At 34.8% G+C, this 26355-nt stretch overlaps 1 protein-coding gene and 1 pseudogene across 1 annotated transcript; one reads left to right on the top strand and one right to left on the bottom strand.

Annotated features, from left to right (window-relative positions):
• Positions 1-13803: 13803 nt before the first annotated feature.
• LOC107905018 (germin-like protein subfamily 1 member 7) lies at positions 13804-14898 on the bottom strand. Its single transcript, XM_016831567.2, has 2 exons — positions 14698-14898; positions 13804-14563 (listed from the first exon to the last, which is right to left on the bottom strand). The coding sequence occupies exons 1-2, from the start codon at positions 14819-14821 to the stop codon at positions 14010-14012; spliced, it is 678 nt and encodes a 225-aa protein (XP_016687056.2). The 5' UTR covers positions 14822-14898; the 3' UTR covers positions 13804-14009.
• Positions 14899-15796: 898 nt separating this feature from the next.
• On the top strand, positions 15797-23269 carry LOC107905026 (germin-like protein subfamily 1 member 14; annotated as a pseudogene).
• Positions 23270-26355: the final 3086 nt, after the last annotated feature.

Genomic DNA, 26355 nt, shown 5'->3' with positions numbered 1-26355 from the left:
CCACCCCTTATGGCATTCTCAATCATCTCTCCCGCGATGACTATATCCGCAAAGCTTTTGGTGGTGGTCCCAATCATGTAAGTGATGAATGGAGATTTTAGAGTGCTGATGAACAACATGGTAGTCTCCTTCTCTAACAACAGTGGTTGAACTTGCATTGCTACCTCTCTCCATCTCTGTGCATATTGCCTAAAATTTTCATTAGGCTTTTTCTCCATGTTTTGCAGTGTGATCCTATCCGGAGTCATGTCAGCCACATGATTGTACAGCTGTATGAAGGGCTGTGCAAGATCCCTCCATGAACTTATTTTGGCCCGGCTCAGTTGATTATACCACTTGGCTGCTGCTCCAATTAAACTGTCTTGGAAACAGTGAATCAACAATTGATCATTATTCACATACCTAGTCATCCTCCTACAGAACATCGTAATGTGGGCTTCTGGGCAAGTAGTCCCATTGTACTTCTCAAATTCTGGCATCTTGAATTTGTGAGGAAGCACCAAGTCTAGGACCAAGCTTAGATCTTTGGCATCAACCCTGTGATGCCCATCAGCATTCTCTAAAGCCTTGAACTTTTCCTCCAACCATTTGCCGCAATCTTCCAACTGTCTTGCAGCCTCAGTTCTTAGATCCTCTTTTGCAGCCATGTCTAAGTCAGGAATGACAGGATTTGTAGGATTGTCACCCAAATTGAATTCTGAACAAGTTGGGAAATTAATGGGGATCCCAGTATCGACCGACCCTTGTTGGGTCCTTACAGTGACAGATGGCCTCCTAGGAAGTGTCTCAGTTTGTATAGGCACGTGGGGTGGGGTAAAACCTGGAGGATGATCCTCACCCTCCTCGCCAATAATTGCCATGAGAGCCTTTCCCTTATCAGTGGCCCTCAGAAGTTGGGCCATCTCAGCCATCATGTTCCTTTGTACCTCCAACATTTGCTCCCTCATGTCGTTTTGCATCTTTGCCAATTGCTCTTGCAATTGGTCCTGCATGTCTTTCTATAACTGTTCAAATCTTTGGTCAATGTTCTTAGTTTTTACACGAGTTCTATAGTGATGTGTTACTTCCAGATTTTCTTTCTCTTACTCTCTTTCTTCCTATTAATTTTAACTAATTAGGGTCATTCTGTAAACTTGAATGCATATGATACAATAAGATGCTATGAAATGCAAATGAATGCAAAAAGTGTCGATTCTGATTCAATTTCATTTTAGAAAACGTTATTACAAATACGCTTTCGCCTGTAAGCCTAGAGTCTTAACCCTATCTAATAACAATGTTAACTTTCGTCCTCTGTCTAATGATGACTCATACATTATACTCAGCGTTCTAGCTTGTACTGCCAAATCCTGCAAGTGTTCAGCTACCTCCCGAATCTGAACTAAGGCTTCTCCCATGAGATAATCCCTATTTCCAAATTGATCCTAAAGATGGTGAAGTTCTCCCTTCCACTGTTCTTCTCTTGCCTCGAGCTACTCAATCCGTAGCTCACAGCCCTGTAGTGCTGCTTCCAACCTTTCGATATTGTGTTTCATTTCCTCGATCTTATTCAAGCTTGCCTTTAACTTGATTGCAAGGTTACGACTTTGGTGATGATGAAGAGATCGTCCAAGTTCAGCCACCTTTGTTTTTAATCCTTGATTTTCCTTCTCTAGGGCTTGGTTACGCCACTGCATCTCTTGGAACTTCTTCTCCCAATACTCGACTTTGGCTCTTTCTTCCTAAATCTCTTGCTGCCACTGCTCTGGAGATCTCCCTAATCTGACCCTTTTCAACGTTACCTGGGCCTTTTTGTAGTGCGTCTTTAAATCATCTCAATCTTCCTCGATCTTTCTATTTTCCTTTTTCACCTTCTCGACTTCCATCTTTTGAACATCGACGTCGAGACTTAAGCACATTTTTTCCTCTTCGAGCTTCTCAATCCTCTTTTCAATCTCTGAGTTCTTTCTTTCGAACTCTTGCTTTATAACCTCCAACTCTGATGGAATCACTCGTAAGCTCTCCTCTAATGATTGAGCCACTCCCAAAATTAGCCTTGGGACATTATCATTGACTCTCCTACTAAACCACCCTTTATACTCAAGGATTGACGTCGAGCCTTCAGTCAAGATCTTCATACAGAAAGGCTTCTTCCAAGCCTCAGAAATCTCTCGCATCTTCTTCTTATAGTGATCTCCTTTATAAGAGAAATCACTTCGAGCTAGACCCTGTGTAACCGGTATGAACTGCCTCGCTTTATATTGCCTTAGAACAAGCAATGGTGCATATCCAACAACTCCCCAAATTCCTGGCAAAGGGACCCAATCAAAACTGCCACAGCGGTAAAGGACTTCACTAGGAACCAATCAATGAGCTTTCTACATAACATCTTCCTCTCGAAGATTCTGAAGAATGTCTTATCCACCTCTCCTCTAAAATGTCATCTCTTCTCGGCATGTCTATTGCTTCTTTTAAGGGAGAATAACCCTCAAAGAATACTCGACAAGGAACCTTATCAAGCTTCCAAAAATGACTGTGGAACCAAACCAATAGCAACTGTGCACATCCAATGAATCTACCTTCGCCGGCTCTCTGACATGCACTCAAAGATCTAGATGTCTCAGCTAGGATTGCTGGTACCGGTGTATTCTGCTTACCAAGACGATCGAACAAATCCACAACTACCTCATCTATGTGCCCCAACGCTTTTGGGAAAATCACTATGCTGTAAATACTCAAAGCTAGGACGTCAACCCTTTTCTTTACGTCTGGATGTGTTAATATCAAATCCCTCAAAACGGCCCATGGAATGCACTTACTACCACCATTTTGCTGTATACGAGCTACAGCCCACTGCTCACTCATCCCAGTAATCATTACCAACTTCTTTGCAAAAGTTGGAAGACTAGCAGGCCTAACATAAGCCTTGTGACCCTGAATCCTCGGGCAACGCAGTAAAGTCAATACTCCTCCAAAGTAGGTGCAAGATCAACATCACCAAATGTAAAGAAACTATAAGCAGGGTTCCAGAACTGTACCATAGCTCGAAACAAGTGCCTATCTACTTTAACGTCTAGCAAATAGGGAAGGTCTCCATAATTCTGATAGAAAAGCTGCTTAGCCTCGTCATCCCACTGGGCCCAAATGTTTCTCAGCTCCTGAAACTCATTCTACGTTGAATCAATAAGGGTGAAGTCCCATAACTCTGACGTATATCCCTCGGTGACACTATCTCTTTTCTCTAACTGGGTTTTCTCTGACCAGGTACAGACAGAAGCATTGTCCTCCACTCTATCAAGGTATTCATTCCTCATTACAAAACTTCTAATCTAGAAATCGAGCCGTGAATTGACACCTTTAAATGCCAAATGAAATGCAATGACAGCAAAATAAAAATTTGTCAGTATCATAAAAAAATGATAATCAAGTACTTACATGGGTAGCTTACTAAAGGCTATCACTATCTTTCCCAAACTCTTTAAAGTTCACTATATGAGTTTTAGCTCTAAAGCTAGGGTACTTGAACCAGCAGATTCCTTGGTCTTCACCCATTATAGGCTCATGTAGACCAAGTTCAGTTCAGGGGGACACATTTCCCTATGGCCATATGGAGATGAAAATCTCACGAAGACATAGGTACAGTATCCCGGAAGCAATCCACTAGCTCATACGAAGGTGAAAACCTTACGAAAGCGTAGCTTCTCACTCCCACTTAAGGGTGTGACCACAATGGTCATGCAAATGCAATGTACAGCAATAAGGTAACAAACATATGCAGCAAACACATGTAAAAGGGTCAATTTTAAATTTTCCAAACATCCGACATTAAGATAGAAAATACTCAATTTCTTGGTTTGACTTTCTTAATTCCCTGTGGAGTCGCCAAGCTGTCGAAACCATTTTTTAAAGGGATGTTTAAAAAATGGGGATCGACTTTTGAAAAACGAAAATGGGAGTCACCACCAACCTTTTTAGGTGTGATTGGATCACCTTATAAAACGTTTTGGTCTACAAAAATTAAGAAAATTGGGCTCACAAGCCCATGTGGCTTACTCGTGTGTGCCCACACGCCCTAGATTGGCCTTGGCCGTGTGTATCACACGGCCTGGCCCAGAATCTCACACGCGCGTATAGTTCCCCCGTGTGGGCCCACACGCTTGTGTGGCCTACACGGCCCAATTAGTCGAGTCTGTGTCTCGCACACGGCCTCGCCAGTCCTTACACGGCTGTGTCATACACTCGTGTCACGCGTGCACGGCCTAGTTCGTCGATCACACACCGGTGTGCTGCCACACGGCGTACTACACAGGCGACCACACGCTTATGTGGTGTCGACAGTTTTATTTTTTAGCTTTCATCGATTCTCGTTTTCTGTGAATCTAGGTACACACATGGTCTATTTTCGCCCCCAAAATGGAATCTCGTATTCCAAAACCTATGATTGACATTACCAAGGTCCAACTATAGTAACACGAGTGAACACTAAATAGAAATATTTCATAATATAACTGTTAGAACATCAAAATGTACTCTAAACACTTACCGGCAGTGACCAGAAATCCCTAACACTCAAACCATTTGTGGAGCACCCAATGGTTCTTGATATTCACCTAAACCAAAAGAGCCAAAACAATCCTTTTAAAAAAACTAGCCATGCAACGATAAAAAGAGACAAACATATACTTACAAAACGTGCCTTCAATCGCTAATCAAACTGGAAACCAAAAGGAAAACCGAACAAAGAGGGGAGCAAGAAGTAAAATTCGACAGAGAAAAAGGAAGGAAAGGGTTCTGATGTCAAAAAGAAAGGAGACTTTTGGGGAAATAGAAAAATTGATCACATATCCCTAACTTCTCTCCTACTACTCAAAATTTCTATTTGACTGAAACTCTAACATAGCACCGAGCAAAAATATATCGTTTTTGCTCGTGCTAGCATTCGAACACAAGACCACTAGCTTACCAACACATCACTTAACCACTAGACCAGCAGGCCTATTCTGATAGGAAATTACAAATAACTTAATATAAGCCTGTTGTACTAGCAATTAAGGCTTAATTCAGGAAAAAGCCAAAATTTTCCAAAGACATGGCTCGAACTTGGGACTACTCACACACACCCAGAACACTTAACCACTAAAGTAGATACACACTTGTGTCAATTAGTCGCAAAAGCAGAAACATTAAGATTTGGGGTGTTACAGTGTTCGCAAGTGATAGGGACTAAAATGCTAAATCTTGAAACTCTATCTATTTTGGTTTTTATTTAAAGTATTTTGGTTCTATATGAAATGAATTATTGAGGTTATAAGTATGTATGCAAATGTGTTTTGTTAAAGTAATAATTGTGATTGATTTGGAGTTATTTTAAGTAGTTTAAATACATCTTGAATTGGTCTTAAATGTTGAGTTGAATCCAATATATTGTAGGGGGTTTTAGTGAGCTTTTAACTAATTTTAACTGGTTTGGAGCTTTTAACTCAAATTTTCCAAAATAGAATGTGATTTTGGTATCGTTTTTAACATCGATATTGATACCTTCATCAAAATTTGAATTTTCAAAATGCTATTTTGGTATTGACTTTCTTATTTTTTCTTCAACAAGCCATGTGGGCATCATTGAAATACTTTTACAAGCCAAGGATTTTGAACATTGAAGAAGGTCAATGAAGGATCTAAATGTCCTTTTGCTACTCATATAAGTAAAAATGCAAATTCTTTACATACGAATGCTATGAAAAGTTATCTCAACCTTCATAATTTCTTCCAAAATATTGAGAAGATTATTGAGAAACAAAATTCTGAACAAGTTGCAAGAAATCGGCTACAGCTCAATGTGTCAACAGATGCTATTAAGTCACTTGTATTTCAAGCTTGTACCTTTAAGGGACGCGATGAAGCATAAGATTCAAGATACCAAGGTAACTTTCTTGAACTAACAAAACTCTTGGCTTCTTATAATGAAGATGTAGGGGCAATTGTCTTAGAAAATGTCCCTCAAAATGTACAGTATATCAATCCAACTATTCTAAAGGACATTCTTTCTATTTTGGCGAGTAAAATTTAGGGATTTATTCGAGAAGATATTGGAGATTCAAACTTTTCCAATTTAAGTCAAGCACATATTTAACTGTCACAATTTTAGGATATTCATATTCTTGAATTCCTATCAGCCCCACAATCATAATGCAACACAACCCCACAACCTAAAGTCCTTAGTTTTCTGAAAGTGGAATCATTCAGTTTCACATATTCAATTTGCAGACGATACCATTTTATTCTTAAGGGCAGACGAGGATGTGGTAAGGAATAATGAGTATATTCTTCGCTATTTTGAAATTTTTCTAGATTAAGTATTAATTTTCGAAAACCGTACATAATGGGATTTGGTACTGAAGAGGAGTTCTTGTTTGGAATGGCTACAGTATGTAAATGTAAGATAGGGGAATTGCAGTGGTCAATAAGATTTCCAAAATTAGAAGGAATGTTTTGTTGGGTAGTGTAGGTGGAAGGAGGAAAATAGCGAAGGTAAAGTGGAAACAGATTTGTTTGCCAAAGGAAAAAGAGGGCGCGGCTGCAGTGGATTTCAGGGTCAAAAATAAGTTACTCATGGCCAAATAGAGCTAGAGATTCGTGATGGATAGAGAAGCTTTGTTGAGAAAAATTATTGTTGCGAAGTATGGCTCCCCCGCATAACATTGGCGATTTAGATCGGGCAATTTAAAAGATATGTCGGTGGTTTGGAGGGGTATTGTAGAGAATGCGAAAGACTCAAAAGTGGTTAAATGGATGGGGAATGAGTCTTTTCGTTGGCTGGTGGGAAACGACAATACGGATTTGTTCTGGGAGGATATTTGCTATGGTGACAAGCCTCTGAGAGTGGAATTTTCAAGGCTGTTTCTTTTAACCATGAATAAGAAAAAACTGGTAAAAGACTTTTCGATTTCAAATGGGTTTAACGAGGATAATTGGGTTGATTTCTTTATTCGACCATTATTCGATATTGAGTTGAATATGGTCATCTATTTAAAGGAAGCTGTTAGCAGTAAGGTGTTGATACCTGATGAGGAGGATAGATTAATTTGGATCCATGATACCAAGGGGGTGTTTTCGGTGAAGAAATTAACGGAATTATTGATAAAAGAAGGTTTGGTTGATATTAGTTTCGCTTATGATAATATTTGGAAGTTAAAGGTGCCTCCTAGAGTGAGAAGCTTCCTATGGTTGGTTTCAATAGATCGACTTCTTACTAAGGAGTTCCTGATTAGAAAAGGTATGAAGATTAGTCAAATGGAGAGTGGATGCCCTTGGTGCAGTAAAGAACCAGAGAAAGAGGTGCACCTTTTTTTCCAATGCAAATTCATTGAGGGACTTTGGAGAAAAAATTTTGAATGGTGGAAGGTGGAATGGAGCGGTTTGCTGGTTGGTGTGGCTAGCAAAGAATGAGTTGGTGTTCGATAAAAAGTGGCCTACAACGTCCAGTTTGGTTTTTCATTCAAAGTTGTGGGCTTTGATGTGGATTAGATCAGTGCATGATGAATTAAGAGTGGATGAGAGAATTTGGTGGTTTTTTTCCATATAAAAGCTAGAGTGATATTAGAAAATCTGGGTTGAGTGGCAGGTTTTGGTGTCCTCTCAGTGTTGGTTGGGTAAAAGTTAATGTTTGTAGTATGGAGATTGAGAATAAAGTCGGGTGTGGAGGGGTGTTAAGAGATTCGGATAGGGTGGCAAGGGCATTATTTTCTGGTCCATTTGCAGTGAAAGACTTATTCGCAGCTGAGGTGGGTACAATTAGCATGGCTTTGGATTTGTTTTTGGCGATGGGCTAGAAAGGTAAAAGTTCTTTAATCATTGAAGTTGGATCCATTGAGGTGTTTAGTTGGGTTGAGAATAAAGGTTCGAGACCGTGGTTGTTGTATACTTTCTTTAAAGAAATTGAAATCGGGTTGTCTAGAGTTAGCAATGTTTCCTTCTCGAAAGTGGATAAGCACAGTAATAAGATGGCATTTGCGCTAGCAGTTACAAGTTTGAAAAGGCCAGGTATGTTTAAGGCATGGTGGTGACTTTTTGGTGTGATGTAGTTGTGTTTCTACTAGTGTGTTTGTAAGCTGTTATGTGGTTTTAAGGGGTGTTTTGTGTAGGTTTTTGTTTTGTTTTGAGGATTGTTCAACAGAAAGGATTTTTTGGGGGTTTTTGTGGGTTATTGTTTGCTATTACCTATTTGAGTTTGGTTGTCTAATATTGGGTTAGGGTTGTATTCGTTGGGGAAATTTTGTATCTTGTTGAATGTTAGCATTTCTTTCAAATGTTGAAATTCGTAATATCTTGATTGAGACAAAAAAAAACATTAGACTTTAAAGCTCCCTCTATATAGGGATCGCACCGAACATCGAATTTGTTTTTAACCACACAACAGTCTTGGACACATAAGCTTGAGTCATCTTAAAAAGTCCACTCATTAATGACACCCCCCTCTTTAACTGCCTTTAGCCAGTAGTAAGCCATCATTTTAGTTGGAAATGTTGAAACCAGAGAATCTAATTTACTTGGAAACTTATTTTTGTGAAATTAGCCTTTAATTTTTTCCCTAATTTTATGTGAAATAGTATATTAGTTTCTTAATTTTTTTCCCACTTCAGCATCTAAATAGTTTCAATTAGAATAAAATAGTTTTTCATTTTTCAAATTCTTTAAGGTATCAATTCCAAAACATATATCATTAATCCAATTTTTTCCCAATAACTAGAAATTGCATGACTGAAGAAAAAAAAATAATGGAGTTATCGGTCGATATCTCACCCAAACATGAAACAATGTCCAAAAGGAATCAGGATGGATTTGAAAGTTTTCATACTCTTATCATAGGTCACAAGCTCAATGTAAACAACTATATTCTACATTCCCAATCAATTAAAATGTTCATTTGTGGTCGAGGTAAAATATTTTTAGCTGAATAACATTTTTTTTATATGCTTCTGTACCCCTTGTTTATTGTATAAAATGTTCTTAGCCTTTCAAAGGAAGAAAATTAAAGTAAAATTTTCTCAGAAATACCAGATAAGCAATCTGGACTTGCAGGTTGTGATATGAAATGCTTTGCTCAATAACTTTCAACATATCATTCACTAGATGTATGTTTTTCAAAGCACAAGATCTTGGGACACAGATAAATAGCCTTCACGCTAGGATAATTTGAACCTCCATAACCTTGTCTAACCATTCCTTCATCCCTTTCTGCAATTCCTTGTGTCTTGAATATGATATTATACATCTTGAATGTGCAGGAAACTGGTTATATATATATATAAGAAATAACTTAGAGAGACATAACAAATCAATTTTTATATTATTCAACTCATTCATATGTTTCACTTTATTCTAAGTTACAATGTGTAGCCATTTGATTGTGAAAGCATATCTTCATTGATGATAAATAGAACGGAGATAGGCTAGTTAAAGCCATAAAAAACTTCAATTCTATTTAAATATCGAAAAAAACTTAATAGAAAGTATTAGTCAGTGTTTAATTTAATAAATATAATTAATTAAGCAATTTCAATTTCAATTTAATTGCCTATAGCCAGTAGTAAGCCATCGTTTTAGTTGGAAATGTTGAAAACAGGGAATCTATTTACTTGGAAACTTATTTTTGTACAATTAGCCTTTGATTTTCTCCGTGGTTTTATGTGAAATAGTACACTAGTTTCTTAATTTTTTTCCCACAAAATATGGAAAAAATATTTTTTTCAATTTAGTTTTATGTGCTTGTAAAGGGTGAGTACCAAATTGACAAAAAAATTGTAATTGTTGAGTGCTAAAGAAGTTATTTTACCTTTAATACAATTAACTTTCACCACAAAATTAGATGGAGGGTTAAAGATTTTTATCTAAAAATAATGTATATGGACTCAATGTTCAAAATTAAAGTATAGGGACTAAATTTTAAATTTTGAAAGGGTATAAGACCTTTGGCATATTTAAACTATAAGTATTTGACTCAATTGGTGTCGCGAGTCAACTAGGCACTAACTCAGTTGTATAATAACAAAATATCTTTACTTTACAAAGTAAATTAAAGTATTTTGATGGTCTTTTTGTCATTTTATATCTTTTATATAGAAAAACACAGATAATAGGATTTAGACTCAAGCCTTTATGGTTTTTAACCTTTATGCTTCACCAATTCAACCAAGAAATTATTTGTTATTTATATCAACTTTTTTATAAATATATTTGATATATAATTCTTTTTTTTTACCTACATCCTAAGTGTGTCATATTCTAGAATATAATATTCATTTTTTTGGTACATAACCACAAATGTCCTCATTCGCTTTACAGTCTGAATCTATTCATGTTCGGGCTTAAAGTAATATTCAGATAAAGCCCTCCCAACAATGATGACTCCAGATTTCGAACGTGGGTCAAATGCCCAAGAAAGAAGTAAATGTTATTAATGAAGTTGTATTTACCGTGACAATCTCTCACAAGAAACATTGCTATCATGAAAAATAAGGAATCATATGTTTCTAAATCACATAAAATGCTAGTATTTTTTCTCAAATTACTGCAAACATTGCTACTAGGAACCTACATAAATGAAATAGTAATTACCATAATTGAGTCAAAATTTATTTCATAGCATGATGGATCCAGGTGGTAGTCCCCTTTTGGAATTTTTAGATTTTTTTAATTTTATATATAAATTATCAAGTATTTTAGATTGGATATCCATATTATATAAAATTCGCCCCTTTGGCCAAATTGTATTCATATAATTCGCCCCCTTAAGCCAAAACATTATACTTTATATTAATAAAGTATTTTTTAATTTTTAATTATATAACTTTAATAATAATCAAATATTAATGTATGATGGGTATTGAAAGACTAAATTTAGAGACTCCATGGACTTCAAAGCTGAATTGTATTTTGATTTTTTTGTCTTGCTAAGGAATTATCTTCCTCTGGTAAGGTGCTGACACTGCTGAGAGAAAAAGAAAGAAGTTTGATGCCTAGACTAAGAACACAGAGTAAAAAAAATACAAATTATCTTTCTCTCGGTTCCTTATGCAAAATACCTTTTAGTAAATATTTTTGCATACATTACTTTTTTATTTATTTAACTTATTATTTGTTTTCCTTTCCCTAATATGTTGTTGTTTAATATATTATTACAATCTTCAGGTTTTTCGATTTAATTATGGTCAACAAAAAGATTGAACCTTTTTTCAAGAAAAGGGTGTCAGAAAGCAATAATGATCAATTGGTTCCTCAACCTTCTATTATTAGGGGAAAAAAATCAAAGATCGGATCTTTTCAAGCTCCTGAACAAGATATCATGTCTTCTCAATCCCAAGCTCCTAAACGCGATATCTAGTCTTCACAAGCTCCTAAACGAGATATCTAGACTTCTCAATCCCAAGATCTTGAATGATATATTGAGCCTTTACAAACTCATAAACTAGATATTAGGTCTTCTCAAGTTCCTGAACATCCTCGTAAGGTTTCGAGAGCCAAAACAAAAGAGTTTTATGCTTTTTCTTTAGAGGGTGATCCGAGACTTCAAAATTCTATTTGGGATTACCCTCCAAATAAACAGGACGAACTCCATCAAGCTTACATTAAGCTTGGGCCATATCAACTGATTCCTCTAAGTGAGGATCCAACATCTCCTCAGTATATGGACAAGAATGGACGCTAATTTCTCCCATCTTAGTACAAGTTATTCATGGATTGGCTCAATTTTTCACCAACTAAGAATGTCACATATTGCCTTCCTTATTCTCTCTTCAGCAAGCCATTTAGGCGTCATTGAAATGCATTTACAAGCCAAGGATTTCGATCATGAAAGAAGGTCAATGAAGGATCTAAATGTCCTTTTGTTACTCATGTGGGTAAGGATGTAAATTATTTACATAAGAATGCAATGAAAAGTTATCTCGATCTTCATAACTCCTTGAACAATATTGAGAGGATTATTGATAAACAAAATTTTGAACAAGTTGCAAGAAATCGACTATAGCTCAAGGTGTCGATAGATGCTGTTAAGTGGCTTGTATTTCATGGTTGTGCCTTTAAGGGACGTTCTAAAGCACAATATTCAAGAAACTGATGTAAGTTTCTTTAACTAATAAAACTCTTGGCTTCTTATAATGAATATGTGGGGGTAATTGTCTTAGAAAATGTCCCTCAAAATGCACAATATATAAGTCCGACTATTCTAAAGGACATTCTTTCTATTTTGGCGAGAAAAATTCAGGGATTCATTCGGGAAGAGACTGGAGATTCAAACTTTTTCAGTTTAAGTCAAGTGCACATTTAGCTGTCACAATTTTAGTATATTCATATTCTTGAATTCCTATCAGCCCCGCAATCATAACCCAACACAACCCCATAACCTGAAGTCCCTAGTTTTTTGAAAGTGGAATCATCAACATTAAACTTCAAAGCTCCCTCTATATAGGGATCACACCGAAAATCAAATTTTTTTTAACTACACAATAGTCTTGGACACATAAGTTTGAGTCATCTTAAAAAGTCCACTCATTAACGACACCCCCTCTTTAACTGCCTTTAGCCAGTAGTAAGCCATTGTTTTAGTTTGAAATGTTGAAACCAAAGAATTTGATTTACTTGGAAACTTATTTTTGTCAAATTAGCCTTTGATTTTTTCCCTGATTTTATGTGAAATAGTATATTAGTTTTTTAATTTTTTTTCCCACTTTAGCATCTAAATAGTTTCAATTAGAATAAAATAGTTTTTCATTCTTCAAATTCTTCAAGGTATCAATTCCAAAACATTTATCATTAATCCAATTTTTTCCCAATGACTAGAAATTGCATGACTGAAGGAAAAAAATAATGGAGTTACCGGTCGATATCTCACCCAAACATGAAACAATGTCCAAAGGGAATCGGGATGGATTTGAAAGTTTTTATACTCCTATCATAGGTCACAAGCTCAAGGGAAACAACTATATTCTACATTCGCAATCAATTAAAATGTTCATTTGTGGTCAAGGAAAAATATTTTTAGTTGAATAACATTTTTTTATATGTTTTTGTGCCCCTTGTTTATTGTATAAAGTGTTCTTAGCCTTTCAAAGAAAGAAAATTAAAGTAAAATTTTGTCAGAAATACCTGATAAGAAATCTGGACTTGCAGGTTGTGATATGAAATGCTTTGCTCAATAACTTTCAACATATCATTCACTAGATGTATGTTTTTCAAAGCACAAGATCTTGGGACACAGATAAACCGCCTTCACGCCTGGATAATTTGAACCTCCATACCCTTGTCTAACCATTCCTTCATCCCTCTCGGCAATTCCCTGTGTCTTAAATATGATATTATACATCTTGAATGTGCAGGAAACTGGTTATATATATATATAAAAGGAATAACTTAGAGAGACATAACAAACCAATTTTTATATTATTCAACTCATTCATGTGTTTCGCTTTATTCTAAGTTAAAATGTCTAGCCATTTGATTGTGAAAGCACATCTTTGTTGATGATAAATAGAATAGAGATAGGCTAGTTGGAACCATAAAAAACTTCAATTCTATTTAGATATCGAAAAAAACTTAATAGATTAATAAATATAATTAATTAAGCAATTTCAATTTAATAAGAATTTTGATTTTAATGGCAATAAAAACAATATAAATTTTATTTTAATAAAAAATTAAATAATTTAAATTTTATCATAAACTAACTTTTTTAAGTACATAAGAAATCAACTCGTTCTATCAATTTAATATAAGAATTCAATCGTAGTGATTCATTCATATCCCTAAACGAAGGTTTGAAATCCAAACTTTAAACTAAAAATAAATTGTAATTGCAAGACTCCATATGGTATGACAAAAATAATATTACGACAGGTTACAATAAGCTAAGGTACATGAGAAACCTCTTTTATCTTTTTTATTTTTCTTTCAACTAAATTCAACGTGAAAAATAAGTTAAACATCATCCAAACAATTAGCTACTAAGTAAGGTTCATGGGGTTTAGAAGTATCCCCTAGTTGTTGTCCCACCAGAACCGGGACTGAAGTTGTTTAACGATATTTTGATCCAGCTGGAAGGCCTTGGCAAGAACATCAGGATTGATGGCCGGGTCAGAGCCAAACACTGCATTTGCAATGGTGATCACCCCTGGGTTTTGGCTACTGAGAGCAGCAAAGGCAACCGCATTCGTACTCCCTATGTTGAACTGGAAGTGAATCATACCTTCGGGGAAAACGAATACATCTCCGGGGTAAAGGACTTTGGTGAAGAGACGGTTATCCGTGTTCGATGTGACAAAGCCGACGGATAGCGTGCCCTCCACAACGACTAGAATTTCGGTGGCACGAGGGTGAGTGTGAGGAGGGTTTAGGCCACCGTAAGGTGCATAGTCAATTCGAACAAGAGATATGCCGAGAGTGTTAATTCCAGGTATTTGTTGAACATTGGCTGGAGTGACCATTGATCCTACTTGGTTTGATGTATTTCCAGGAATGTTGAGGCCAGGCAGGAAGAAGTCTTCTGCGGTTGCAAGCTTGGGGTCCTTGCAGAACTTGCCATTAACGAAAACTGCATAAATGGAAAGAAAAGAGTTTACTACTTGGACACTTGTCCAATACTTGTACTTGCTATATTTCTCCACTTTTCAGAGTTAAAACGAATAAATCGCAAAGATGAAATTTCAAAGAATTATAAGAACACACCACCGTCTTTAGTATCATTAATTGCTACACAGAAATCCTGAAGAGGGCCGGGATCTGAAGCTGAGACAAGTTTGGAAGCCAAAGCCAAGAGGACAAATGCTACAAGGAATTGAACACCTTTCATTGTTGTAAGCAACAGTCCTGAACCTGATCAAATTGAGCTTCTAGGATTTGTTGCTTTATGAGGGGTGATAATTCTGGTTTCAAAGCATGTCCATTTATAGATAGTAGTCACTGAACAGGTCCATTGTCATTTTATTTCTTTAACAATTCCATTTTAAAAAGGAAAATAAAAAAAGAGGTTTGCCAAGTCTGAAGCGATTACTGGATTTTAAAGAAATCTGAAGGAATCATTCTTCAACTACTCTACACCTTCAACCTCGTCGAACTGGTCGTTTTAACATACCGAATGTCGTCTTAACTACTCTACTGACTTTGAATGTGTACATATATATATAAATATATAATATATATATATACACAATTGATTAGCCTCTAGCAGTATTTCAAAGTTGCAGTGCTCCTATATATCCATAGAACGGTGAAAACTATATGCAGATTACATTTAATGCAACCGGGCTTTCATGAAGATGTCCATGCACGTGTATTTTCAGAGAGATATAAAACCACAAGTATTGAATCACTCCGAGGCGCTTTTCTTGCAAATACTTCTTACTTAATCAAGCAATTTTATTTGAATTAATTAATAGATGTTGAAGCTGGTTAATAAGCCGGCCTGGAAAAACAGTTTCTCTAATTTTTTTAAAAAATAAAATAAAATTGAGATCACTAATTGCAAAAGGAGATGATAATGAGGGAAAAAGATCATGTCAAAGGTTTCAATAGTTAATCTCCCTCAACCCACAATGGCAATCTCTTTCACACTTTAACCAAGCCCAGCTGCTGGTAAACACTCCCAAATGGCAAAATGTTTCCAACTTGGATTATTGTTAACATTATTTTCATTGTATCTTGCATGAACAGGGTTGCCTGCCCGCAGCCTTAGCAACCTTGGATATCTCCTAAAGTCAACGTTCGAATGGACCAAGTTGTATTAAGTAATACAAAAGACATAATTTAATTACAGATTTGACTACTTCCATGACAATGATACTGATGTAAGCATTGGAAGTGGGAAGAGACAAGGGTAGTAGTTGAAGAACAATTCATCAGAAATGGAAAAACATAGACTAGCTCAAAGACTGTAATATATAAATAGTCATGTTCTGCAGCAGAGTTCCTCATCCTCTCCAAAGCAATCAAAATTCCATTTATCACAATGAAAACTGCCCATTTCATCCTAATATTTTGTCTCTTGGCTCTGGCTTCACCATTTGCCTATGCATCTGATCCTAGTCCTCTCCAAGATTTCTGCGTAGCCATCAATGACCCCAAGGATGCTGGTAAGTTTTGTTTTTATCTCTTCTTCTTAAACTTGACCTTCAAATAAAACATTCTACAACCTCATCATGGCATGGTACATGAAATTATAACATTCTTCTTCTCATCTCGTCAAGGCTTTCCAATTGGACAAGAATGTGGTGAAAAATCTTCAGTCAAAATTCTGGTGGGCTAACAATTAGGGCGCCCAAATATAATTCAATTTGGATTCAAATTCACAATTTGTTTGCAATAATTTTTGACTTGTTTTCCTTTTCTACAATAATAATTTTTTTTTTTTGGAAAGAATAAATATAAAAATTATTTGCTTATGTTGCTGTAAGCTTCTTTGTTAAGTAATGAAATTTATTGTTTTCGTTATTGCTACTTTTACTTACTTATTTTTTTTGTTTGATTAATAATTTATTTTCATTTTTCATTTTTTTATGGTAGTACTGTAGATTCAATGCATTTTAAATATAAAAAATTCAAAAAAAAAAACTCTTTCAAATGATGTTAAATATAAAAAATTTAAAATTTAATGTTATCTAAATTGGACTGGACCGACTGATCGGAGTGGGAACCGATTGGGTATTAGGCCGACAAGACGTAAAAATCAGTTGACTTAAAATTGGTATAGACTGCTTGAACTGAGCTAAAACATGGTTTGAACTGATTTCTAATTGATCTAGGCAATTGATTTCCTGAACAACTAATCCAATAGATTCAAAGCAAATAAATTATTGAAAAATAAAAAAAATTATAAAAAACGAATTAACCTCCAGTTCAGCTGATTTTTTAGCCCGATTTAACCAGTTCATACTAACTTGCAGGTCAACTAATTTTTTACCTCTCATCGGATCGATACCCTAACTAGTTCTTGACCCAATCGATCTGGTCCAGTTTAAATAGCATTAAATTTTAGCATTTCTTATTTTTTTAAAATAGTTTTTAAAACATCTTTTTATCTTTTATTTTTAAATATATTTTTTAACTTATATATACTTTTTATTTTTATTTTTTATGTTTTTAAATAGTTTCCTTAATGATTTGACTTGTTCTTTTATTGTGTTTTAAGCTATATTTATTATGTACCCGTATGCCACTTAAGAGGAAAAATTGTTGAGCACTTTAGCGACAACCATTCCTTAGCTGATTCAACTATAGGAACATAAGCAAGTATGAGGATTAATTGGTGCAAGAAGTTTCTATTTGGAATGCAAGGTTAGGTCAATCCTGCATGAAGTTCGACTATAGGAACATAAGCAAGTAATGTTTTTTTTCCCTTTAAATATACAATTTTTTCGTTGAAAGGTAATTTCTTAATTATCATATCCTACTCCCCAAATCAAACAATGCAGTTCGACAAACCTTAAAAAAGCAACATTGGATTACATAAACCAGATTATAATAGATTACATGAACAATGAAAGAACCACTCCATCACTACTAGAAACTAGAAAACATGACACCCCTAAAGCATGTTGCTTTTGCCAAAGAGTGAGCTATCTCATTAGCCACTCAAAACACCATAGAGAAAGCCACTTCTCCAATCTTATTTAAGTTAAGGGCACATTTAACGGTCACAATTTTAGCATCTTAGAATCTTGAAATCCTATCAGCCCCACAATTATAATGCAACACACCCCTTCAACCTGAAGTCCCTAGTTTCTCGAAAGTGTAATCGTCAATGTAGTAGCCCAAACTTGATCGGGCTTGAATAAAGCAAAAGAAAATAATAAATAAATAAATATTTATTTATTTAACAGTCCATAGTCTATTTACAGCCAAGGCCCGTTAAGCCCAAATACCTTAGACCTATTACCCTATACCAGTTACAACCTTAACCTAAATAACTTACAAACCCAAACTTAACCTACAGCAGACCCAAACCCGAAGGCCCAAATAGTAGGGGCCCAAATGACTTTCAGATAGGGTTAGAAACCCTAGCTCTCCTTCTCCTCGAGCCGCCACTAATTCTAGAAGGTTCAGGGAGCATCTGTCCAGCTCCCGAATCGAGGCCACCATTCAAGGCTCTGCCTTCGTAATCAGCGCCTCACCGTCACCACGAATCCTCACCACCAGACTTCAGGCCTCCATCAACGCCAGCAGCCCTTGAATCACCGAGATTCTTGCGGTCACCTGCAAGAAAAGGAACGAAATCAAAGCAAGATTGCAGTAAATAGATTAGAATAGAGTTTGGAAAGAAATCTTTCGATTTCTTTCCAAAATAGGTAGTAAATCAAGGCTATAAAGCCTTTTCTCAAATCTGTAAAAGGACAGGCTAATACACAGAGAAATAGAAAAAAACACACCACAAAAAGCATTGTACACCAAACATTTGCAATAATATTTCAGAAGTTGATTATTTTCCATACTTTATTTTCTTTTCTCTTTTACGAATTTATGAATCGTTCTTGTTTAAAAAAAACAGTAACGTTTAAAAGAAAAGAGGTTACCTGTGGAAGGACGAAGGTTTTGAACCTTCAGACACCGCGTACGGCGGTGCGTGAGGCGTGTGTGCAAGCACTGCACTGTAGCCGGAGGCTAAAGCCGGGGACCTCTCTCTTCCCCTCTGCAGAGCGTTTTAGGCTTTTTTTTAAAAACCGGTGTAAAAATGATTTTTAAGCTTAAAGTTTGGCTTATATAGCCCTTTCAAAACGGTCCCGTTTTAGCTTAGTCTGATAAGCTTAAAACGATGACGTTTTAAGGCCCCAAGATCCGCGCGTTGACCCGATTACCCGGGGAGGATCCGCGTGTTTTTGAGAATTGGGTTAATTACCCAATTAGTCCCCCTACCTTTTTTATGTTTACAATTTTGTTTTGTTTTACTTATGATTTAGCCCTGATATTTTGTTTCAGTTTTAATTTAGTCCTTGTAGTAACTGTTTTAAGTCCTGGATTTAAAACGATGCCGTTTAGGGACAAGGGAAAATTTCCCGATGAGTCCCTAGGGTTTTAATGGCCGTTTCAATTAGGTCTGATCTCAGTTATTTTCTTATTAAATTAGCCACTAACTTTTATTTATGTTAAATTTAGTCCCTTTTATCCCTTTTAATCTATTTATAATCTATTTATTTTTAACTTTATACATATACTATTATATTCTTATAATTATTTACTTATATTTTATTATATTATATTACTTCATATCTTTCTATTATTATATTAATATATATTCTAACATATATCATTACTTATTATTTATTATAGTATATTTTTATCACATAATGTTTATATATCTTTATACTATTATATTATTTTATACATTTTAACAATATATTATTTCATATTATTATTATTTATTGTATAATATTTTTACATATATACACTTTCATATTATAAATTATAATTTTTTTATATTTTATACCTTTATATATTTTTTATCTATATATTATTATCATTAAAGGTTTTAACTTGTATTATATACGTATCTTTATTTATATGTTAATAATTACTTTACTCATATTCTATTATTACACATTTTGAAGATATTATAATATTATAATTTATATAATACGTATATTTCATCATTAATTACTTACTTCATATTATTCTAAACTTATACTTATATATATTATAGTTATTTTATTATAAATATAAATTCTTTTACACATTTGATATTTTATATACCAATATATTTTATATTTTTATATAATTATTATTCTTATAAATATATTTTTTATTATATATTATATTTTAAATCTGTTATTAAATATCACATTTTTTTATATAGGCTCATTCTATTTATCAATTCTTTATATTATACATATATTTTTAAAACTTATGTTTTTATTATTATACAATATTTGCTTTTACTTTAGAATTATTATATTATTGCTATGTTAGGTATTTTATATGTTATGTAATATCTTAGACTTTTATAATTTATTTTCAAATGCATATTTTTTTTCTATATATATCATGCATCATTTATATGTTTAAATATATGTTGAATTACATGTTTATGGGTTTTTACCTATTCTTCTTAAATATATATCGCATTTTATGTATATTTTTCTTTTTTAAAATTTGTCATGTTTTATTTCTTGTATGTTAATTAGTGTATGATATTTATGCTGTTGTGCTTTTATTTACTTATTATTATAACATGTTATCTCGTATGTTATGTTAATATGTTCCTTCATGCATCGATTTTAAAAACGAGACTTCAAAGTTTCAAAAATAAAAAGGCAATGCTTGGTGTTTGGAAGCTTCGAGAAAAGTAGTGCCCTAACTTATTGGGTTGCAATTTTTTCTCGTTGAGTTCGAATGGTCAAGTACCCTTCTAAGTTTTTAAGATTTTCAAAATACGAGCAACTGTCTTGGAATTTCAAAGCATTGTGTCCTAACTTACTGGATGTGGCGTTTTGTAGTTTCAAGATAGGGATTTCCAAAAAAGGCTAACCTAGTGTCAATATTTTGATACAAGTGAACCCCAATTTTCAAAATCAAAATATTTTAAAGAGGATTGCATCTTAAAATTTTTAAATTTCCGACCTTAAAGACATTTGATAATTAATTAGGTGGTGATAATCCTTCCTCGTACGTAACCGACTCCCGAACCTGTTCTTTTTATTTCGTATACCAAAACTAATGATTTTAAAATAAAATGTTTTAAAGGTGATCCAATCACACCTAAAAAGATTGGTGGCGACTCCCGTTTTCATTTTTCTCAAAGTCGATTCCCATTTTCCAAAACTCGATTTAAAAATGGTTTCAACAGTCAACATTAAACTTCTAATCTCCTTTTACATGGGGATCCCACCGAACATTGAAATTGCTTTAACAAACAAAAACATTGGACACATATGATTGAGTCATCCTTGCAAGTCCACTCATTAACAAAAACCCCTTCCTTAACTGCCTTTAGCCAATGGTAAGCCATCGTTCTAGCTAGAAATTTAAAAATTAAAGAATATGAAAAAAAATAATTTTTTAAAAAAAGTTTATGTACTTTTAAAGGGTAAGAACCAAATTGACAAAAAAATTGTAAATGTTGAGGTCTAAAAAAGTTATTTTACCTTTGACAATGTTAACTTTAACGGGAAAATTAAAAAAAGGGACTAAAATTTTTAAATAAAAAAGCAAGGAAATTTAAAATATAGGACTAAATTTTAAATTTTGAAAGAGTACAAGAACCTTTGACATATTTAAATTTAAATATTAGAAAGGGAATTACGAATAGATATAAAATGCTAAGGTAATTAGATAAAATTGTAAAGGACGTCCAAACATGCCTAATCACTTTGATTTAATCCAGAATTGGAATATATCATATACCTAATCACTTGATTTTGACTGTGTAAAGTCTGTATATTCGATTTTGGACAACATTGGATAAGCCTACACCAAATTTACCACTTTCTTAATATATCAAACTCTTTGCTATTGCATCATATCGTACCTGTTAGTTCATGGTGTTGCTGACTAGCAATAAACTTGTATTAAACAAAGCGATGTGATCGCTCAAACTAATATGATTCGAAGTCTGTGAGGTAACTGAAGCCTTGAAGTTTACTTTTCTGTACTAGGAAAAATTCAAGTCATTAATTAGGCTTAAAAAATATTTTATTACAAAGTTGGAAGCGAATTGGATTAGTGATTAATTCAAAGCTCATTTTTGGGTAATTAAAGTGATCAACAGACTTGGAAAGTTTCGCTCTTGCATGCATGCTTCATTGAACTTGCAAGAAATTGACAATGTTGTGGATGTGATAGATGTCAGAACAAATGAACATGCCAGATTAATAGACTATGTCAACTGAGATCGTATAACATGTTGATTACAGATGAAATCAGAAGCCTTTAATCAAGCTTAAGTTTTTGTCTCCATAGCATTTCCTTGATCATGCTAACTAAAAGAATGACCGAGTTTAGTTTTACATACAAAACTGTCGGCTGCTTGCAGCAACTCCAAATCTAAATTAAATTATCCCCATTATCTGAATAAAAAATTATATATATATATTTGTTTGCCTAAGGCTAGATGGAATTATTTTTGAGTTCATATTTGATGCAATATATATATTTGAAAGAAGTCAACTTTAGTCTGAGAAGGAAAAGTCAAAGCCCGGATAAGAAAATGTTTAGAACTACGAGTAAATTAATACCAATTCCACAACATATATTGAAATGATGTACGAGAAGAACATAACTAGAAAGTGTACTGGTTGAAAAATGATTCACCTCCTAATAAGCAATAACTAATTGTGAATGCAAACGCCTAGTCTTGACGTACTTGATGAAAGGCAAATCAGGATGAGTACTTTTGTTTCAATGCCTATATATAGACCTATTTGCCATGCAGGATTTCCCACCCCTCTCCCAATTGGTAGTATACATTTCGTGCTTGCACATCAATTATGATCAAACGACTTCAACTTTTCGTTGCAGCTTTTGCCATCTTGGCCTTCAGTCCCTTATTAGCATCAGCTTCTAATCCCAGCCCCCTGCAAGATTTCTGTGTAGCCATCAATGACACAAAGATTGGTGGTACGCTATTTTTCTCAGTACTCTCTTGTTGACTAGTATCTTTAAGTCCATAATTATGCAAGACGCTAGAGCTTTTGATCTGAAGTAACATTTTCTTCATTAGAATTCATACTTTTTCATGGATTCACGATATTGACTAACCTTACTTTATTTCATGCAGTGTTTGTAAATGGAAAGTTCTGCAAGGACCCAAAGCTTGCCAATATCCAGGGCTTAATATCCCTAGAAACACCTCAAATCCGGTTGGATCAACTGTGACTCCTGTCAACGTGGCACAAATACCGGGACTTAACACTCTCGGCATATCTCTAGTTCGAATTGACTATGCTCCATATGGTGGCCTAAACCCTCCTCACACGCACCCTCGTGCAACAGAGATCCTTGTGGATTGGAAGGCACACTTTATGTCGATTTTGTTACATCCAACACAGATAACTGCCTCATCACCAAAGTCCTAAACCATGGTGATGTGTTTGTTTTCCCTGTCAGTCTCATCCACTTCAAATTCAATATCGGGAATACGAAAGCAGTTGCATTTGCTGGTCTCAGCAGCCAAAATCCAGGAGTTATCATGATTGCAAATGCAGTATTTGGCTCTAACCCTCCCATTAATCCTGATGTTCTCACTAAAGCCTTCCAGTTGGACAAGAATATTGTTACCTATCTCCAATCCAAATTTTGGTGGGACAACAATTAGTTCTATTAGAATTAAATGATCCAAATCCTTATTTAAATAAAATACAGTGGTAAAATAAAATATAAGTAAAATCCATATAGAACTACACTTCTTTTATTTTATTTTAGAATAAGGTTTTTTAAACCTTATTAAACTCAATCTATTTTATATTGATTAGAATAAGGTGTTTCAATCTTACTAGAATATGGCTTTACAAGCCTATAAATAGACATAACCTATTCCTCTTGTAATCATTTGAATTCGACATAATGAATTTGCTTCTTCTCTGGCCGTGATTTTTTTCCCAAAAAGGTGTCTACGTAAAATCTGTGTGTTCTTTATTTTATTTTATTTTATTTTATTTTATTTTCACAAATTGGTATCCAAGCTTCCGAGTAGTTCATCTCGATCACGGTAATGACATCTTTGAAGTATGAAATTCTACTGTTGAATTGTAACACCAAATTTGCGTTGTGGCAGATTAAGATGCAAGCAGTTCTTGCGCAGATGGATCTGGAAGATGCCCTGCTAGGGATAGATAAGATGCCTTCGACATTAACAGATGAAGAGAAGAAGCGTAAGGATCGAAAGGCGTGAACACAATTACATTTGTATTTGTCTAATGAAATTTTGCAGGATGTGATGAAGGAGAAGACCGACGCTGCATTATGGAAGAGCCTGGAAAAATATGCATGTCAAAAACTCTAACAAGCAAGTTGCATATAAAGCAGCGTCTTTATGCTCATCTTTGGAGGAAGGTGGGTCTATACATGAACACTTAATAGTGTTTAAAGAAATTCTCTCAAACTTGGAGGCCATTGAGGTTCAGTATGATAAGGAAGATCTAGGGTTGATTCTACTTTGTTCGTTGCCCCCGTCTTATTCAACCGTTAGAGACGTGATTTTATATAGCCGCGAGTCTCTTACAATTGATAAGGTTTATGATTCATTGACTCATATGATAAAATGAAGCATCTTGTGGTTAAACCAGACTCTCAAGGAGAGGGTCTCATTTTTCGTGTGAGATAAGATCAGAATGTTGATGATGATCGTGGAAGGACATCGGAACGGAATCTTCGAGGTAAATCTAAGGGTAGATCGAAGTCTTCAAACAGAGGTAAAACTTGTAACTTCTGTAAGAAGAAAGGGCAGATTAAATTTGAGTGCTATAAGCTGCAGAACAAGATTAAAAGGGAGGCTTCGAATCAAAAGGGAAAACAACTAAAAAATTCCGGTGAAGCTGATGTTGTAGAAGACTACAGCGATATGGAAATTCTAGTCGCTTTTGCCAACAATTCTAAAGTAATCGAGGAGTGGATACTTGATTCAGGTTGCACCTTCCACATGAGTCCTAATTGGGATTGTTTTACAACTTACAAAACAGTGTCTGAAGGTGTTGTTTTGATGGGAAATAACGCTTCATGTAAAATCGCAGGTGTTGGAACAATTAAAGTTAAGATATTTGATGGAGTTGTTAAAACACTTAGTGACGTACGACATGTTCTAAAATTGAAGAGAAATTTAATTTCATTGAATACTTTTGATTCAAAAGGGTACAGATACACAACTAAAAGTGGAGTTTTAAAGATTTCCAAAGGTTCCCTTGTTGTGATGAAAGGGCAGAGAAAGACTACCAAGTTATATATTTTGCACGGTTCTACTGTTATTGGTGATGCAGCTGTCACTTCCTCTTCCTTGCTAGATGATGATATTACTAAACTTTGGCATATGCGCCTAGGGTATATGAGTGAGAATGGCATGACAAAATTGAGCAAAAGAGGACTTCTTGATGGGCAAGGAATTTGCAAACTGAAGTTCTGTGAGCACTATATTTTTGGGAAGAAAAAGAGAGTTTGATTTACCAGAGGAATCCATAACACGAAGGGAACGTTGAGTATATTTACTCTAATCTGTGGGGGCCATCTAGAGTGTCTTCGAGAGGTGGAGCTAATTATATGCTAACTTTTATTGATGATTTTTCCAGAAAAGTTTGGGCGTTCTTCTTGAAGCAGAAAATCGATGCGTTTTTCGCATTTAAGTCTTGAAAAATTATGATTGAAAAACAGACGGGAAAAAAAATAAAATACCCCTGCACACACAATGGCTTAGAGTTTTATTCTGATGAGTTTAATAGACTGTGGAAGTCAGAAGGAATCATGAGACACTTGACAATTCGTCACACTCCACAGCAAAACGGCATTGCAGAACGAATGAACAGAACGATCATGGAGAAGGTTCGATGTATGTTGTCAAATGCCAACTTACCGAAGTTGTTTTGGGCAGAAACAACCTCTACTACATGTTTTTTGATCAACCGATCTCCATCTGTTGCCATTGAGAATCAGACTCCACAAGAGGAATGGTTTGGTAATCCTGCTAATTATTCTGACTTAAAGATCTTTAGGTGTCCTATGTATGCTCGTGTTGATAATGGAAAATTGGAACTGAGATCAATTAAATGTGTTTTTCTTGGTTATAAAGTCGGTGTAAAAGGGTATAAGTTATGGTGTCCTGAAAATAGAAAAGTTGTGATTATCAGAGATGTCATTTTTTATGAAACTGCTATGCTACCTAACTTATCTCTTAAAGACTCTTACAATAAAGAAAATCAAAAGCAGGTGGAGTATCAGATTAATACAGAGTCTACTCCTCAAGCCATAACAAAAATTGAGAATAGAGTTGCTTCTTCACCACAATACTCTATCGCCAAAAACAGAACTAGAAGAGAAATTAAACCTCCAAAGAAGTATGCCGAAGCTGATTTAGTTGCTTATGCTTTAAATGTGGCTGAAGATATAGATGCGAATCAAGAGCCATCTAATTATTCTGATGCGGTTAGCTGTGAAGACTCAGAAAAGTGGATGTTTGCTATGCAAGAGGAGATGAAATCACTCCACAAAAACAAAACACGGGATCTTATGAAACTTCCTAAATGTAAAAAGGTTGTTCGTTGTAAATGGGTGTTTAAAAAGAAAGAAGGGACTCCAAGAGTTGAAGAACCCAGATATAAAGCAAGGCTTGTTGCAAAGGGTTACAGTCAAATTCCAAGAGTGGACTTCACAGATGTGTTCTCTCCAGTTGTGAAGTATAGTTCGATTCGAGCTTTT

This window comes from Gossypium hirsutum, chromosome A11 (genome assembly GCF_007990345.1).
Source record: "Gossypium hirsutum isolate 1008001.06 chromosome A11, Gossypium_hirsutum_v2.1, whole genome shotgun sequence".
Taxonomy (NCBI): Eukaryota; Viridiplantae; Streptophyta; class Magnoliopsida; order Malvales; family Malvaceae; genus Gossypium; species Gossypium hirsutum.
The sequence above is the reverse complement of the archived record's forward strand: the minus strand, read 5'-3'. Positions and strand labels throughout refer to the sequence as shown.

Excerpts from the sequence above, each read along its gene's own strand:
- LOC107905018 (XM_016831567.2), bottom strand. The coding sequence starts at position 14,821 with ATGAAAGGTGTTCAATTCCTTGTAGCATTTGTCCTCTTGGCTTTGGCT. Across the intron at positions 14,564-14,697 it reads TAATGATACTAAAGACGGTG|TTTTCGTTAATGGCAAGTTC; the intron begins GTGTGTTCTTAT and ends CCATTTATGCAG.